This window comes from Anolis sagrei, chromosome Y, assembly GCF_037176765.1.
Source record: "Anolis sagrei isolate rAnoSag1 chromosome Y, rAnoSag1.mat, whole genome shotgun sequence".
NCBI classification, from domain to species: Eukaryota; Metazoa; Chordata; class Lepidosauria; order Squamata; family Dactyloidae; genus Anolis; species Anolis sagrei.
This window is the reverse complement of record NC_090035.1, coordinates 25,849,950-25,867,927: the sequence shown is the minus strand read 5'-3', so window position 1 is coordinate 25,867,927 and position 17,978 is coordinate 25,849,950. Positions and strand designations below refer to the sequence as shown.

General features: G+C 46.0%; 1 protein-coding gene across 1 annotated transcript in view; it reads left to right on the top strand.

Annotated features, from left to right (window-relative positions):
* LOC132781937 (synaptogyrin-3) overlaps nt 1-17,978 on the top strand; it is a 58,284-nt gene that overhangs the window by 6,793 nt on the left and 33,513 nt on the right. The window contains exon 2 of the mRNA XM_067461355.1: nt 14,258-14,332. Within this exon, the coding sequence (XP_067317456.1) occupies nt 14,330-14,332 (3 nt within the window). The 5' untranslated portion in view covers nt 14,258-14,329. The remainder of the gene's footprint in view (nt 1-14,257; nt 14,333-17,978) is intronic.

The window sequence follows — 17,978 nt, the reverse complement described above, 5'->3', positions numbered from 1 at the left end:
CCAAATTTTTCCAAACAACACCAGGACGTAACGTGGGTCATGAGAGGTCTATGTGCCATGTTTGGTCTTGATCCGTCATTGGATGAGGTTTGCAGAGGTCTCAGAATGTGAGTGAAGGTACTGGAAGTTCCATCATCCATGGTCCACCCTTCTCCAAAACTGCAGCAGGATGTAGAGTGGGTCATGGGGGCTCGGTGTGCCAACTTTGGTCTTGATTGGTCATTAGATGAGTTTTGCAACAGTCTTGGGGAGTGTAGGTACTTGAAGTCCAATCATCCATGGTCTGTCCTCCTCCAAACTGCACCAGAATGTAGAGTGGGTCATTGGAGCTCCATGTGCCAAGTTTAGTCTTGATTAGTCATTGGCGAGGGTCTCTGTGGTCTCAGGAAGTGAGTGAAGTGACTGCAAGTCCCATCATCCATTGTCAAATTCTTCAAAACCGCACCAGGATGTAGAGTGGGTCATGCTGGGTCTCTGTGTAACAACAATTCTTTATTGATTAGTCAATTTTGACCATATCAAAACATGCAAAACATACAAAACATACACATACAGTAAAACCACATATGAACACAAGGCATCATGGCCTACTGGCCTGTCGACCCACTCCCAAATAATTGAGCAACTACAAGACAAAGAGGCTAAAAGATTAAAACTTGATTAATTCCTTAAAATAGGGTTAGGGTGGGGGGCATGGGTAGGTAAAACTAGTGGCGTGTCCATATTAAGTTTTTAAGTTTGAGTTTTGTTGATGGCAGCAAGGTCGCCTCTCTCTGCTTCCATCTTCTCACGGATGGCCAGCGCTTTTTGGGTAAAAAGGGTCAGTTTTAAAATAGAGTTTTTATCTGAACCCTGAAGAAGGATGCACAATTTCTCCTTATTTTCTGAATAAGTATGGTTCTCCAGCAGAGGCTCTAGGTAGTGAGACCTGATCCTGTTGTAGTAGGGACATTTTAAGAAAAAATGTTCTGAGTCCTCCACTTCTGCATCTACCTCACGGCACCCACAGGTTCTCATCATGTAGGGGATATTCTGATGTCGTCCCAACTTGGACTTAATGTCGACCTGCTCAAATCTAGCCCGGGTAAAAACTTTTCTAAGATAGAGTGGAAGTATAAAAGAGAGGTAAGGTTCCATGCCCACATTACATTTAAATTTGGCCAGGTATGGAGTGGCTCTAGCTTGCGCTATGTTCATTAGATCATTTTGTGCAGCAATGTCGAGAGCTCTTTGGTATACAATTGAGCATACATTTGCCCCAAAATTTGTTAACTCGTGGGGGGCGAAACCTAACCTGCTAACTGTGTGGCCAGGGTCTCTGTGTAAATTGTGGTCCTGATCCAACGTTGGCAGTTGTAATGGTCTTAGGAAGGGAGTGCAGGTATTGCAAGTCCCATCATCCATGATGCACCCTCCTTCAAACTACACCTGGATGTAGAGTGCGTCATGGAGACTCAGTGTGCCAAGTTTGGTTTTATCGGTAATTGGATGAGCGTTGCAGTGGTCTCAGGAATTGCGCAAAAGTACTGCAAGTCCCATAATCCATCGTCTATCCCCAGCCAAACACACACCAGGACGTAAAGTGGGTCATGAGAGGTCTATGTGGCAAGTTTGGTCCTGATCAGACATTGGATGAGGTTAACAGCGGTCTCAGAATGTGAGTGATGGGACTGTAAGTCCCATCATCCAAAGTCAATCCTCCTTCAAACTGCAGCAGGATGCAGAGTGGGTCATGGGGGCTCTGTGTGCCAAGTTTGATCTTGGTCAGACATTAGATGAGGGTTGCAGCCGTCTTGGGAAGGGAGTGGAGGTACTTCAAGTCCCATCATCCATGGTCTGTCCTCCTCAAAAGTGCACCAGGATGTAGAGTGGGTCACGGGGACTCTGTGTGCCAAGTTTGGTCTTGATCAGTCATTGGCAAGGGTCTCAGTAGTCTCAGGAAGTGAGTGAAGTGACTGCAAGTCCCATCATCCATTGTCAAATTCTTCCAAACCGCACCAGGATGTAGAGTGGGTTATGGGGGCTCTCTGTGTAAATTGTGGTCCTGATCCATCATTGTTGGCAGTTATAATGGTTTTAGGAAGGGAGTGCAGGTATTGCAAGTCCCATCGTCCATGGTGCATCCTCCTCCAAGCCGCACCAGGATGTAGAGTGGGTCATAGAGAGTCAGTGTGCCAAGTTTGGTCTTTATCGGTAATTGGATGAGGGTTGCAGTGGTATGAAGAATTAAGCAATGGTACTGCAAGTCCCATAATCCACGGTCCATCCCCGGCCAAACCACACCAGGACGTAAAGTGGGTCATGAGAGGTCTCTGTGCGAAGTTTGGTCCTGATCAGTCATTGGATAAGGTTAACAGCGGTCTCAGAACGTGAGTGGTGGTACTGCAAGTCCCATCATCCATGGTTCATAGTCCTCCAAACTGCAGTAGGATGTCGAGTGGGTGATGGGGGCTCTGTGTGCCTATTTCGGTCTGTATTGGTAGTGTTCTGACCCAGCCCCCGGCCTTTCCTTTCCTCTCTTTGTCATCTCGGAGAGGCTGGCCAATCAGAGAGCATATGCAAATTTCCTTCTGTCATGCCCCGTTTCTGCCATGAACCCTCTTCTCCACCAGGGGCTCCTATTGAAGCTGGCCAATCAGAGACCATATGCAAATAGCACCACAGCAGCAACCAATCAGAACACTGCCACATACACCTTCCGCCCTTCCTCCGCCCTTCCTCTGTCCCATACAAACACTCTCTTTCATTATATACTAGCTTGGGGACCCGGCGCTGCCCGGGTTATTAGAGAACGTGGGTAATGGTGGTTCTCTATGCCAAGTTTGGTCTTTATTGGTCATTGGATGATGGTTGCATTGTTTTCAGGAAGTGAGTGAAGGTACTTGAAGGTCCACCCTTCTCCAAACAGCAGCAGGATGTAGAGTGGGTCATGGGGGCTCTGTGTGCTAAGTTTGGTCTAGATTGGTCTATGGATGAGGGTTGCAGCAATCTTGGGAAGGAAGTGGAGGTACTTGAAGTCCCATCATCCATGGTCTGTCCTCCTCCAAACTGCACCAAGATGTAGAGTGGGTCATGAAGACTCTGTGTGCCAAGTTTGGTCTTGATCAGTGATTGGTGAGGGTCTCAGTGGTCCCAGGAAGTGAGTGCAGTGACTGCAAGTCCCATCATGCATTGACAAATTATTCCAAACCTCACCAGGATGTAGAATGGGTCATGCAGGCTCTCTGTGTAAATTGTGGTCCTGATCCATCATTGTTGGCAGTTGTAATGGTCGTAGGAAGGGAGTGCAGGTATTGCAAGCCCCATCGTCCATGGTGCATCCTCCTCCAAACTGCACCAGGATGTAGAGTGCATCATGGAGACTTAGTGTGCCAAGTTTGGTATTTATCGCTAATTGGATGAGGGTTGCAGTGGTCTCAAGAATTGAGCAAAGGTACTGCAAGTCCCATAATCCATGGTCCATCCCCAGCCAAACCACACCAGGATGTAAAGTGGGTCATGAGAGGTCTATGTGCCAAGTTTGGTCCTGATCAGTCATTGGATGAGGTTAACAGCGGTCTCAGAATGTGAGTGATGGTACTGCAAGTCCCATCATCCATGGTTCATCCTCCTCCAAACTGCAGTAGGATGTCGCGTGGGTCTTGTGTGCTCTGTTTGCAAAGTGTGGTCTGTATTGGTAATTTTCTGACAGAGCCCCTGGCCTTTCCTTTCCTCTCTTTGTCATCTCGGAATCTTGGAATTGAGGCTGGCCAATCAGAGACCATATGCAAATTTCCTTCTGTCATGTCCCTGTTTCTGTCATGAACCCTTTTCTCCACCAGGGGCTCCTGTTGAAGCAGGCCAATCAGGGATCATATGCAAATAGCACCACAGCAGCAGCCAGTCAGAATCTTGGAACTTTCAGGCTGGCCAATCAGAAAGCCGGCACATACACCGCCACACATCCGCCGCATACAAGTTTTGACTTTTATTATATACTAGCTTGGGGACCCGGCGCTGCCCGGGTTATTAGAGAAAGTGGGTAATGGTGGTTATATGCCAAGTTTGGTCTTTATTGGTCATTGGACGATGGTTGCATTGTTTTCAGGAAGTGAGTGAAGGTACTTGAAGTGCCATCATCCATGGTCCACCCTTCTCCAAACAGCAGCAGGATATTGAGTGGGTCGTGGGGGCTCTGTGTGCCAAGTTTGGTCTTTATCAGCCATTGGATGAGGGTGGTAGTGGTTTCAGTAAGTGAGTGAAGGTAATGCAAGTCCCATCATCCAAAGTCCATCCTCCTTCAAACTGCAGCAGGATGTAGAGTGGGTCATGGGGGCTCTGTGTGCCAAGTTTGGTCTTGATCAGTGATTGGCGAGGGTCTCAGTGGTCCCAAGAAGTGAGTGCAGTGACTGCAAGTCCCATCATACATTGACAAATTATTCCAAACCGCATCAGGATGTAGAATGGGTCATGCAGGCTCTCTGTGTACATTGTGGTCCTGATCCATCATTGTTGGCAGTTTTAATGGTAGTAGGAAGGGAGTGCAGGTATTGGAAGCCCCATCGTCTATGGTGCATCCTCCTCCAAACTGCACCAGGATGTAGAGTGCATCATGGAGACTCAGTGTGCCAAGTTTGGTCTTTATCGCTAATTGGATGAGGGTTGCAGTGGTCTCAAGAATTGAGCAAAGGTACTGCAAGTCCCATAATCCATGGTCCATCCCCAGCCAAACCACACCAGGACGTAAAGTGGGTCATGAGAGGTCTATGTGCCAAGTTTGGTCCTGATCACTCATTGGATGAGGTTAACAGCGGTCTCAGAATGTGAGTGATGGTACTGCAAGTCCCATCATCCATGGTTCATCCTCCTCCAAACTGCTGTAGGATGTCGAGTGGGTCTTGTGTGCTCTGTTTGCAAAGTGTGGTCTGTATTGGTAATTTTCTGACAGAGCCCCTGGCCTTTCCTTTCCTCTCTTTGTCATCTCGGAATCTTGGAATTGAGGCTGGCCAATCAGAGACCATATGCAAATTTCCTTCTGTCATGTCCCCATTCCTGTCATGAACCCTTTTCTCCACCAGGGGCTCCTGTTGAAGCAGGCCAATCAGGGACCATATGCAAATAGCACCACAGCAGCAGCCAATCAGAATCGTGGAACTTTCAGGCTGGCCAATCAGAAAGCCGGCACATACACCGCCACACATCCGCCGCATACAAGTTTTGACTTTTATTATATATATAGATATAGACTAGCTTGGGGAACCGGTGCTGCCCGGGGTTATTAGAGAAAGTGGGTAATGGCGCTTCTGTATGCCAAGTTTGGTCTTTATTGGTCATTGGATGACAGTGGCATTGTTTTCAGGAAGTGAGTGAAGGTAGTTGAAGTCCCATCATCCATGGGGGCTCTGTGTGGATCATGAGAGGTCTATGTGCGAAGTTTGGTCCTGATCAGTCATTGGATAAGGTTAACAGCGGTCTCAGAATGTGAGTGGTGGTACTGCAAGCCCCATCATCCATCGTTCATACTCCTCCAAACTGCAGTAGGATGTAGAGTGGGTGATGGGGATCTGTGTGCCTATTTCGGTCTGTATTGGGAGTGTTCTGACCCAGCCCCCTTTGGCCTTTCCTTTCCTCTCTTTGTCATCTCGGAATGTTGGATTTGAGGCTGACCAATCAGAGACCATATGCAAATTTCCTTCTCATGTCCCCGTTTCTGCCATGAACTCTTTTCTCCACCAGGGGTTCCTCTTGAAGCTGGCCAATCAGAGACCATATGCAAATAGCACCACAGCAGCAGCCAATCAGAACGCTGGCACATACTCCTCCCGCCACACTTTTGTCCTCCGCATACAAGTTTTGACTTTTATTATATACATAGATAGACAAGGTCTGATATGGGGAAAAAATGTAAATGAGTCAAAAGAAAAGTAGTGTGTCAAATCCCATTTTGTTTTTTTAAAAATAATTATTTTCCATTTTGTATTTTGAATAAGGTAGGACCTTACGTTGTGTTAGGACAGTGCTATTTCCTAATGATCCTGGAAAAAGCAGTCTTATTTGGAACAATGTTAAACTGGGAATATAGATACTGTTGTGTGGCCTAAGAGGCTCAGGATAGCTTGCAAGGCCTGCAAGAGTTTAGCACAGGGGTCCTCAAATTTTTTAATCAGAGGGCCAGGTCACAGTCCCTCAAACGTTTGGAGGGCCGGATTATAATTTGAAAAAAAAATGAATTTCTATGCACACTGCACATATCTTATTTGTAGTGCAAAAACACTTTAAAACAATACAGTAATTAAAATGAAGAACAATTTCAATAAATATAAGCCTATTAGTATTTCAATGGGAAGTGTGGGTCTGCTTTTGGCTGATGTGATGGGAATATTGTTGTTGTTGTGTGCTTCCAAGTCATTTCAGACATAGGTTGACCCTGAGCGAGGGCCGGGTGAATTACCTTGGAGGGCCGTATTCGGCCCCCGGGCCTTCGTTTGAGAACCCCTGGTTTAGCAGAAGGGCCAAAGGAGGGGTGGTGGTTACTACTCTTCATAAACACACACACCCCGTGTGTGTGTGTGTATATATGTATGTGTGTGTGTGTGTGTGTGTTTGTATGTATGTATATATATATATATATATATATATATATATAGCCTAATATGGAGGTGGGAGGGGCGAATGGAAAGGAGTCAGAAGGGGAGGAATACTGTGTTAAACCTCATCTTGTTAAGAAGGCAGAAATGGAAAATATAGTAATTATTTGCTGTGTAGTCTTTTGAGTAAAGTAGTGCCTTATCTTGCAGTGGGACAGTGCTTTTCCAAGTGATCCTGCAATAATCTGCTTTATTTGTAACAATGTTGAACCAGGAGGAGGGCGGGCTGTTGTGCAGCAGTTGATATGGGGGAAAATGGAAAGGAGTCAGAATGAAAGGAATAGTCTGCCAAACCTCATTTTGTTGTCAAAAGGGAAACTTGTTAAAGATCATTATTTGCCGTTTTGTCTTTTGAATAAAGTACGGCCTTACCTTGTGTTAGGACAGTGCTGTTTAGGGGGGGGGGGGGTGGAAAGGAGTCAGAATGGGAGGAATACTGTGTCAAACTACATCTTTTGTTTAAAAGGCATCATTTAGAAGATAAATATTTTTACTTTTTATGTTTTGAATAAAGTAGGACTTTACCTTTTGGCTGGATAGTGTTGAAGGCGGCAAGGGGAGGGGTGGTTGAACTTTTCATAAACATAAAAAGGAAACATTTAAAAAATTGTCTTTACTCTTTAGAGTAAAGCCATGCCTTACCCTGAAGAGATGGACAGTGCTATATCCAAATGATCTTGGTAAAAGCGACCTTATTTGGAATGATGTTGTGCAGGGAGGACAGCATCCTCTTTTGGGGCCTAGCAGGGCAGAGCCAGCCTGCGAGGCCTGCAAGAATTTAGGAGAAGTTTTACAGGAGGCTAGGATAGGAAGTTTGGAGGCTTACCTTGTAGAATGAAAGTGCCTGTTCAAACGACCTAGGCAAAAGCTATCTTCTGTAGGCCAATTTGTGAAGGTGGCATCCTCTTTTAGGGCCTGTAATGAGCTGGTTTCTTTAATAGGCCAAAAGCCAGGCAGCCATTTTATAAAAGCTCAGAGCTGAGGGGGCGGAGAAAACGGGAATCCATTTTGTTAGCACAGAGCCAAGAGGGGATGGAGCCTGCACAAAAAATATAGACTCCTACAAAAGAGACAGTAATTCAATTCCTGAGCATACTACAGCTATCAAATATTAGAATACTTAGGGAAGGGAAACTCCTGCAATACAGGAATCTTGGACATGCGGTGCCACCTAATTGGTCAATAGCCCTGAAGGCCATGTGGTGCCACCTGATTGGTCAGTAGCCCTGCCCTTTCCTTTTCAGTGCCTAGCAGGATGGAGCCAGCCTTCAAATATTTAGCAGAAGGATCAAAGGGGGCTGGGATAGGAGGTTTGCGAGTTGAAGTGTTCATAAGCATAAAAAGGCATCATTAAAATGATAACATTCCTTTCCCCTGTTGTGAACTACAACTCCCAAAATTAAGGTCAATTCCCACAAACTCCTGTAGTATGTTCAGTTTGTCATTGAGGCTTTTTAGTGTGAAGTGTAGTTCCTGTCCATTGCCTGGGGGGGGGGGGGGGGGGGACACTATTTTTGGGTGTACGTGAACTATAACTCCCCTGAGGAAAGGTCATTTTGGCCCAAACTTCTACAGTATGTTGTCTGTGCTCCAAGTTTAACCTAGATGCAATGTCAGCTTGGTTCAGTGGGTACAGGTGAACTAAAACTACCATGTGGAAGTCCCATCGTCCATGGTACATCATCCACGAAACTGCACCAGGATGTAAAGTGGATAATGGGGTGTCTGTATGCCAAATTCAATTGTGATCAGTCATTGGTGTGGGTCACAGTGGTCTGTAGAAATGAGTGAAGATACTGTAATTCCCATCATCCATGGTCCATCCCCCTTAGAACTGCATCAGGATGCAGAGTGGGCCATGAGTACTCTGTGTGCCAAGTTTGTTCCTGGTCTGTGATTTGTAGGGGCTGCAATATTATGTGGGAAGTGAATCGGGTGAAGGTACTGCAAATCCCATCATTACTGGCCCATCCTCGGTCATACAGCACCAGGATGTTGAGTGGGTGTTGCGGGGTGGTGGTCCGTGTGCCAGGTTTGGTCTTGATCAATCATTGGATGAGGGTCACAGTGGTCTCAGAAAGTGAATTTAGGTACTGCAAGTCTCATCATCCATAGTCCGTTCTCCCCCAAACCTCACCAGAATGTTGAGTTAGCCAAGGGGGCTCTCTGTGCCAAATTTGGTCTTTCTTGGTATTTGGATAAGTGTCGCTGTGGTTTCAGAAAGTGAGTGAAGTTACTGGAAGTCCCGTCATCCATCGTCCATCCTCCTCCAAACAGCATCGGGATGTAGAGTTGCTCATGGGGGCTCTGTGTGCCAAGTTTGGTCTTGATTGGTCATTAGATGAGGGTTGCAGCAGTCTTGGGAAGTGAGTGGAGTTACTTGAAGTCCCATCATCCATAGTCTGTTCTCCCCAACCCTCACCAGAATGTTGAGTTGGCCATGGGGGCTCTGTGTGCCAAGTTTGGTCTTTATCAGGATGAGGGTCTCAGTGGTTTCACTAAGTGAGTGAAGGTACTGCAAGTCCCATCGTCCATGGTGCATCATCTTCCAAACTGCACCAGGATGTAGATTGCATCATGGATACCCAGTGTGCCAAGTTTGGTCCTTATCGGAAATTGGATGATGGTTGCAGTGGTCTCAATTGAGAGAAGGTACTGCAAGTCCCATAACCCATGCTTGATCCACAGATAAACCACACCATGGCGTAAAGTGGGTCATGAGAAGTCTATGTGCCAGGGTTGGTGTTGTTCAGTCATTGTTGAGGGTTGCAGCAGTCTCGCAAAGCGAGTAGAGGTACTTGATCAGTCATTGGCGAGGGTCTCAGTGGTCTCAGGAAGTGAGTGAAGTGACTGCAAGTCCCATCATCCATAGTCAAATTCTTCCAAATCGCACCAGGATGTAGAGTGGGTCATGCGGGCTCTCTGTGTGAATTGTTGGCAGTTGTATTGGTCTAAGGAAGGGAGTGCAGGTATTGCAAGTCCCATAATCCAAGGTGTATCCCCGACCAAACCACACCAGGATGTAAAGTGGGGCATGAGAGGTCTATGTGCCAAGTTTGGTCCTGATCAGTCATTGGATAAGGTTAACAGCGGTCTAAGAATGTGAGTGGTGGTACTGCAAGTCCCATCATCCATGGTTCATACTCCTCCAAACTGCAGTAGGCTGTAGAGTGGGTGATGGGGGCTCTGCGTGCCTATTTCGGTCTGTATTGGTAGTGTTCTGACCCAGCCCCCGGCCTTTCCTTTCCTCTCTTTGTCATCTCGGAATGTTGGATTTGAGGCTGGCCAATCAGAGAGCATATGCAAATTTCCTTCTGTCATGCCCCGTTTCTGCCATGAACCCTCTTCTCCACCAGGGGCTCCTATTGAAGCTGGCCAATCAGAGACCATATGCAAATAGCACCACAGCAGCAGCCAATCAGAACGCTGCCACATACACCTTCCGCCTTTCCTCCGCCCTTCCTCTGTCCCATACAAACACTCTCTTTCATTATATTTTAGCTTGGGGACCCGGCATTGCCCGGGTTATTAGAGAAAGTGGGTAATGGCGGTTCTGTATGCTAAGTTTGGTCTTTATTGGTCTTTGGATAACGGCTGCATTTTTTTCAGGAAGCGAGTAAAGGTACTTGAAGTCCCATCATCCATGGGCCATTTGCCGTTACACCCAGACGCTTTAAAATAAAACTTTGGCGTGCTGCTATCTATATCTGGGCGAAACTGCTGGGGTCTTTCTTTAGGCAGATTGAGCTTTCTGGAATAACTGAGTCCACTTCAATTTTAAGCAATAAACAGAGTATTTATTAACAAAGTCCTTGTAGACTTGGCTCAGCTTATTAATGTTACCAACAATCAATGAGTAAAGTATAGAGACAAGTTTTCTTATATACAGATATTGAGGCACCTTTCCTCCAAAAGGTATAATGAATTGTGGAATTCTTCTACCCTAATCTTGACCCCCTATGGTAAGAAAAAGCAGATTTTTCTCCTATCTATAACTCAAAATCAGCTTTGGAGGCAAATGCCCAATACTATCTATCTAAATACTCAGTAGCTCTTCTATTGATCTATCTATAATTTCTCTATAGCATAATAAACTCTATCTGTATTCAATTATTCCCTATAGCTCAATAACTCAATGAATCTATCTATCATCTATCTATCTATCATCTATCTATCATCTATCTATCTATCTATCTATCTATCTATCTATCTATCGGTCTCAATTAAACTCAATTAATCTATTATACTAAATTGTTTTTACAATGGTATTTGCAGAGGTACCTGTCTGCCAACAGCACATCATGGATTCTTCCTAAAACTGAAGGGGCAGGGAGACCTCCAAAATGGCTGCTTCTATCCTGGAAACAGGGGCGGGCCCAAAGAGCTACTCTTTGGCCAATTATTGCAGAGGGCCTGAAAACTGGCTTTCCTGCCTCTGGCTGCTAACTTTTTTGGCCTTTGCAGAGGCTGCAGAGGCCTAGGCGAAAGGCAAGGGGCAACCAATTTAAGCAACCCAAAAAGACAATAAACCCAGTCCCCTGGGAGACGGAACAGGCCATCCTCCTACAAACAGCAGCAGGATATAGAGTGGGCCATGGGGGCTCTGTGTGCCGAGTTTGGTCTTTATCAGTCATTAGATTAGTCATTAGATGAGGGTGGCAGTGGTGTCAATAAGTGAGTGAAGGTACTGCAAGTCCCATCCTCCAAAGTCCATCTCCTTTCAAACTGCAGCAGAATGTAGAGTGGATCATGGGGGCTCTGTGTGCCAAGTGTGATCTTGATTGGTCATTAGAAGAGGGTTGCAGCAATCTTCGGAAGGGAGTGGAGGTACTTGAAGTCCCATCATCCATGGTCTGTCCTCCTCCAAACTGCACCAGGATGTAGAGTGGGTCATTGGAGCTCCATGTGCCAAGTTTAGTCTTGATTAGTCATTGGCGAGGGTCTCAGTGGTCTCAGGAAGTGAGCAAAGGTACTGCAAGTCCCATCATCTATCTCCAAATTTTTCCAAACAACACCAGGACATAAAGTGGGTCATAAGAGGTCTATGTGCCAAGTTTGGTCTTGATCCGTCATAGGATGAGGCTTGCAGCGGTCTCAGAATGTGAGTGAAGGTACTGGAAGTTCCATCATCCATGGTCCACCCTTCTCTAAAACTGCAGCAGGATGTAGAGTGGGTCATGGGGGCTCTGTGTGCCAACTTTGGTCTTGATTAGTCATTAGATGAGTTTTGCAGCAGTCTTTGGTAGTGGAGGTACTTGAAGTCCCATCATCCATGGTCTGTCGTCCTCCAAACTGCTCCAGGATGTAGAGTGGGTCATTGGAGCTCCATGTGCCAAGTTTAGTCTTGATGAGTCATTGGCGAGGGTCTCAGTGGTCTCAGGAAGTGAGTTAAGTGGCTGCAAGTCCCATCATCCATTGTCAAATTCTTCCAAACCGCACCAGGATGTAGAGTGGGTCATGGGGGCTCTCTGTGTAAATTGTTGTCCTGATCCATCATTGTTAGCAGTTGTAATGGTCTTAGGAAGGGAGTGCAGGTATTGCAAGTCCCATCGTCCATGGTGCACCCTCCTCCAAACTGCACCAGGATGTAGAGTGTGTTATGGAGACTCAGTGTGCCAAGTTTGGTCTATCGGTAATTGGATGAGGGTTGCAGTGGTCTCAAGAATTGAGCAAAGGTACTGCAAGTCCCATAATCCATGGTCCATCCCTGGCCAAACCGCACCAGGACATAAGATGGGTCATGAGAGGACTATGTGCCAAGTTTGGTCCTGGTCAGTCATTAGATGAGGTTAACAGTGGTCTCAGAATGTGAGTGATGGTACTGCAAGTCCCAACATCCATGACTCATGCTCCTCCAAACTGCAGTAGGATGTAGAGTGGGTCATGGGGGCTCCCTGTGCGAATTGTGATCCTGATCCATCACTGTTGGCAGTTGTAATGGTCTCAGGAAGGGAGTGCTGGTATTGCAAGTCCCATCGTCCATGGTGCATCCTCCCCCAAACCGCACCAGGATGTAGAGTGTGTCATGGAGACTCAGTGTGCAAAGTTTGGTCTTTATCGGTAATTGGATGAGGGTTGCAGTGGTCTCAAGAATTGAGCAAAGGTACTGCAAGTCCCATAATCCAAGGTCTATCCCCGACCAAACCACACCAGGATGTAAAGTGGGGCATGAGAGGTCTATGTGCCAAGTTTGGTCCTGATCAGTCATTGGATGAGGTTAACAGCGGTCTCAGAATGTGAGTGGTGGTACTCCAAGTCCCATCATCCATGGTTCATAGTCCTCCAAACTGCAGTAGGATGTAGAGTGGGTGATGGAGGCTCTGTGTGCCTATTTCGGTCTGTATTGGGAGTGTTCTGACCCAGCCCCCGGCCTTTCCTTTCCTCTCTTTGTCATCTCGGAATGTTGGGTTTGAGGCTGGCCAATCAGAGACCATATGCAAATTTCCTTCTCATGTCCCCGTTTCTTCCATGAACTCTTTTCTCCAACAGGGGCTCTTCTTGAAGCTGGCCAATCAGAGACCATATGCAAATAGCACCACAGCAGCAGCCAATCCGAATGTTGGAACTTTCAGGCTGGCCAATCAAAACGCTGGCACATACTCCTCCCGCCACACCGCCACACATCCGCCACATACAAGTTTTGACTTTTATTATATGTATAGACATAGATATAGATATAGATAAATAGATATAGATATAGATTGTTCTTATTATTACATCATCACCATCATCCAGGCTGAATCTCCGTTATTATTATAGTAATTTGTTGCTGTGGCAGAGCTCAGACTGCATTGTAGTAGGTGGTCTGTACATCTCGTGGTGCCAGAGGGCACTCTGTTCACTATCTTCCAAGTCGCCCAGTCTTCTGTGTGCCCAGGAGGGAGTTTCTCATTTGGTATCAGCCATGGATCGAGGTACTGGGTTTTAGCCTGCCACTTTTGGACTCTTCCTTGCTGAGGTGTTCCTGTGAGTATCTCTTTGGATCTTAGAAAACTGTTTCTTGATTTAAGGCTTTGGCATGCTGGCTGATATCTGAGAAGAGGATGGGCCAGAGATGTCACTGCCTTGATCCTTTCACTACTGGCTGCTACTTCTCAATGTCAGGTGGGGCAATACCAGCTAAACAGTATAATTTTTTCAAGTGGTGTAGGGCACAGACATCCTGTGATAATGCAGCATGTCTCATTAAGAGCCATATCCATTGTTTTAGTGTGGTGAGATGTGTTGCACACCGGGCATGCGTACTCAGCAGCAGAGTAGCAAAGCACAAGGGCAGATGTCTTCACTGTGTCTGGCTGTAATCCTCAGGATGTGCCAGTCACCTTTCGTATGATATTATTTTTGGAGCCCACTTTTTGCTTGTTATTCAAATAGTGCTTCTTGTAGACCAGAGAATGGTCCAGAAAGTGACTTCCAGGCATTTGGGTGTGCTACAATGCTCCAGTGGAATTCCTTCCCAGGCAACCCTAAGAGCTTGAGATGCTTGTCTCGTCTTAAGATGAAAGCACATGTCTGCTTTTTAGATAGATTAGGAATCAGCTGGTTTCCCCTGTAATAGGCAGTAAGAGCACCTAATTTATAATTGATCATGATGGAGTAATTAAACTGTCTTCTTCTTCTTCTTCTTCAAGTCTATAGGGAATTTAAAAAGGCCTGATCCAGAAGGAGAGACCCTGCGGCCCCACCAAAGAGGGATCGCTACAATGGTGAGCAAAGAGAAGCCCAATTTTAAAATAATTGTTTTTTCCCTAGGTTCCCAAAAAGAATCTCACCAAGGTTGAAGGAAGCACCACTGAGATGATTTATTAGCGATTCAGCTGAAAAGGATGCAGAGCAGCAATATTTCACAATGCATGCATGAGTAGAAATAAAAGTAATTTTAATAGAAAAACAGAGTTGTCTGGTTTGAATCTCCTGCTCCCTGCTCTCCGCCCGGCTTGAAGGTGATTGGCTGGAGCTTCAACAGCTGGGAGGAGGCTCGGCCGCTTCTCGAGCGCCTGGGCCAATCACAAGGTCTTTGCTGCATGCCTGGGCCAATCAGAGGGCTTCTGTCACCTCGGCGCTTTGACGAATCAGGAGGGAGGGAGGCCAAAATATGGTACCAAAATGAAGTCATTTCGTCAACTTGTGGATACGGGGACCCGAGGGGTTTCAGTGTCCACAATTTAAAGAAATGCAGTTTCGGCTTCCCTGGGACACCTGGAAGGCATCCCAGGTGGGCTGGTGGCTGCCCGCGGCCGGGAAAAGGATAAATTCATGCATTAGATCAGGGGTCCCCAAACTTTTTGAACAGAGGGCCGGGTCACAGTCCCTCAAACTGTTGGAGGGTCGGATTATAATTTGGAAAAAAAAACATGAATGAATTCCTATCCACACGTCACATATCTTATTTGTAGTGCAAAAAACACTTTAAATAATTCAATAATTAAAATGAAGATTTTAACAAATATAAACTTAGCAGTTTAGAATAAATATAAACCTAGCAATTTGAAAACATGCAAATATGAGTAGACCAATAGATACTGTTCCAGCAGGAAGGTAACGCTGCTCCATGCAGTCATGCCGGCCACATGAACTTGGAGGTGTCTATGGACAACACCGGCTCTTCGGCTTAGAAATAGAGATGAGCAGCAGAGTCCCAGAGACAGACATGCCTGGATTTAAGGCCTCCCCCCTTCTCCTGCCTCTGGAATGTGGCAAGGCCGCATCCTGAAGGCAGGAGAGCCTGGGCCCATGGAGGCGGAGGGCAAAGCCACTTTGCCTGCTGCCTCCCCCCTTCTCCTGCCTCCAGGATGTGGCGCGGCCGCATCCCGAAGGCAGGAGAGCCTGGGCCCATGGACGCAGAGGGCAAAGCAGGCCCAAGCTGCTTTACCCACTGCCTCCCCCCCTTCTCCTGCCTCTGGGATGTGGGGAGGCTGCATCTTGAAGGCAGGAGAGCCTGGGCCCACGGAGGCGGAGGGCAAAGCGGACCCAAGCTGCTTTACCCACTGCCTCCCCCCCTTGTTCTGCCTCTGGGATGTGGCGAGGCCGCATCCCGAAGGCATGAGAGCCTGGGCCCTAGCCGCTTTGCCCGCCGCCTCCCCCCTTCTCCTACCTCCGGGATGCGGTGAGGCCGCATCCCGAGGGCAGGAGAGCCTAGACCCACGGAGGTGGAGGGCAAAGCGGGCCCAAGCCGCTTTGCCCGCCGCCTTCCCCACTTCGCCCGCTGCCTCCCTCCCCCTTTGCCCGCCTCTCACCCTTCTCCACAGCCTGCGGGCCGGATAGATGCCCTTGGGGGGCCGTATCCGGCCCGCGGGCCGTAGTTTGGAGACCTTTGCATCAGATACTTGTGAGCCAGGAAATAGACACAATGTATCACTATGAAGAAGTGAAGGTTACAATTCAATTAGTCTTTATTTAGAATGAGCCTCCACCACACTACTGGGCAGAGAGTTCCACTGCTGAACAGCTTTCACAGTTAGGAAGTTCCTCCTAATGTTCAGGTGGAATCTCCTTTCCTATAGTTTGAAGCCATTGTTCTCCAGGGCAGCATAAAACAAGCTTGCTTCCTCTTCCCTCCTCCTTATGATTCATCAGTATAGATGAGTTTTTCATTATTATTATTATTATGACACAAAAACACAGCCTGTCACAACAAATGAGATCTATATGCTGGATTTCATATCACAAAATCACAAGTCCTAAAATCTCCTGGTTGAATTACTTACAAATATAATCTCGATAAAAAGCAAGATTTTCAAATAAAAGAAGTGTTCTGGGATAAGTTTATGGAAACGGAAACAAAATGCATAACAAAACTATACAATAAGCTACTTGAATGGTCAACGGAGACAGAAGCAATAAAAATTGTATGATTAAATGGGCCGAGAACTTTAAAAAACCCATAGCATTATGCGACTGGGAAATAATGTGGAACAAAAAGCTTAAATACTCCTACGCAATGGACCTAAAAGAGAACTGGTGGAAAATGTTCCATAGGTGGTACATGACCCCTGTCAAATTGCATCACATGTACAAAGGAACATCGAAAGCCTGTTGGAAATGCTCAGAACAGGATGGCAGTTTTTTTCATTTATGGTGGACGTGCCCAGCCATCCAGAAGTATTGGAAAGACATTCACAAAGAAATGCAGCTTATTTTTAATAAAAAAATTCCGAGAAAAGCGGAATACTATCTTCTCGGAATTACAGACAAGGAAATAACTCTCGACCCCAACGAAGATATTTTATTTATGTACCTCACAACAGCCTCCAGGATGGTTTTTGCAAAACTCTGGAAGCAGAAAGAAATACCAGACAAATTTGAATGGATAAAGAAGATAAACGAAATTAAAGACATGGACAAACTAACTTTTTTACTTAAAAAAAATACTGGTAACCCAATTAGACAGACAAACTGGTCGATAATAGACGAGTGTGAGGAAGCGTTAATCCCACCGCTTGTCACCAAAATTATGTGAGGAAGCGTTAATCCCACCGCTTGTCAATACAAAATTATGTGAGGAAGTATTAATCTTCTTTAATGCCGCCAATATTCTGTGAGGAACCTTCTTTTAGATATCAATTAAGCTGCCACCAATATGTTTAGAGACGCTGGTTTATGTCTCTGTTTATCTTTAGTTGTGTTGTGAGGTGACTTTGGTAGTGTGGAATGCACCAAGCCTAAAAGCAATGGAGGAGGCAGGTTTGAAATATAAAGAGAACAAGTTTTATTGTTAACAGAACGTAATTGTTGCAGTTTTGAGAATTTGAACTTGGCACAAGGCTTGATGTTACAAAATGGCTGGTTTGAGATACATACAGGCTTCTGATGTTACAATTCTACAAACTCCTTCTTTAGTGAAGTGCTTATACTACTTCAGAGTTCCCTATTGTGAATATCCACACTGTTTGCCCTATACTCGGAACAAACCACTGATCACCAGTCTTTCCTTACTGGCGATCCTTTAAACCCCCTCTGTTAGATTCTTTAACCTAAGCAATCTAACAAGGTAACACCTTCAGCTCTCTTGCTGAAGAAATATTCACAAATTCTAAGAACTACTGAATTCTCACAGCTTCACAACACTCTTAACCTCTTCTCCGGGTCTCATCCACCGGACTAAACTACTTTTCCCAGAGTCCTTTCTTGACTCTGCTATTTCCCAGAGCCCTTAACTAGCTCTCCTCTTCCCCGGGTCTCATCCACCAGACTAAATATTAACTGACGCTTTCAAACCTTTTATTCCTTAAACTCCGCCCACCTCCTCTGAGGCTGTGTTACCATGGCAACCTATCCCTCACAGTTAGGCCATAGCAACTAATGTAAAACCTAAATACAGTTTAAATACATTATAATAAACACTCTATAATA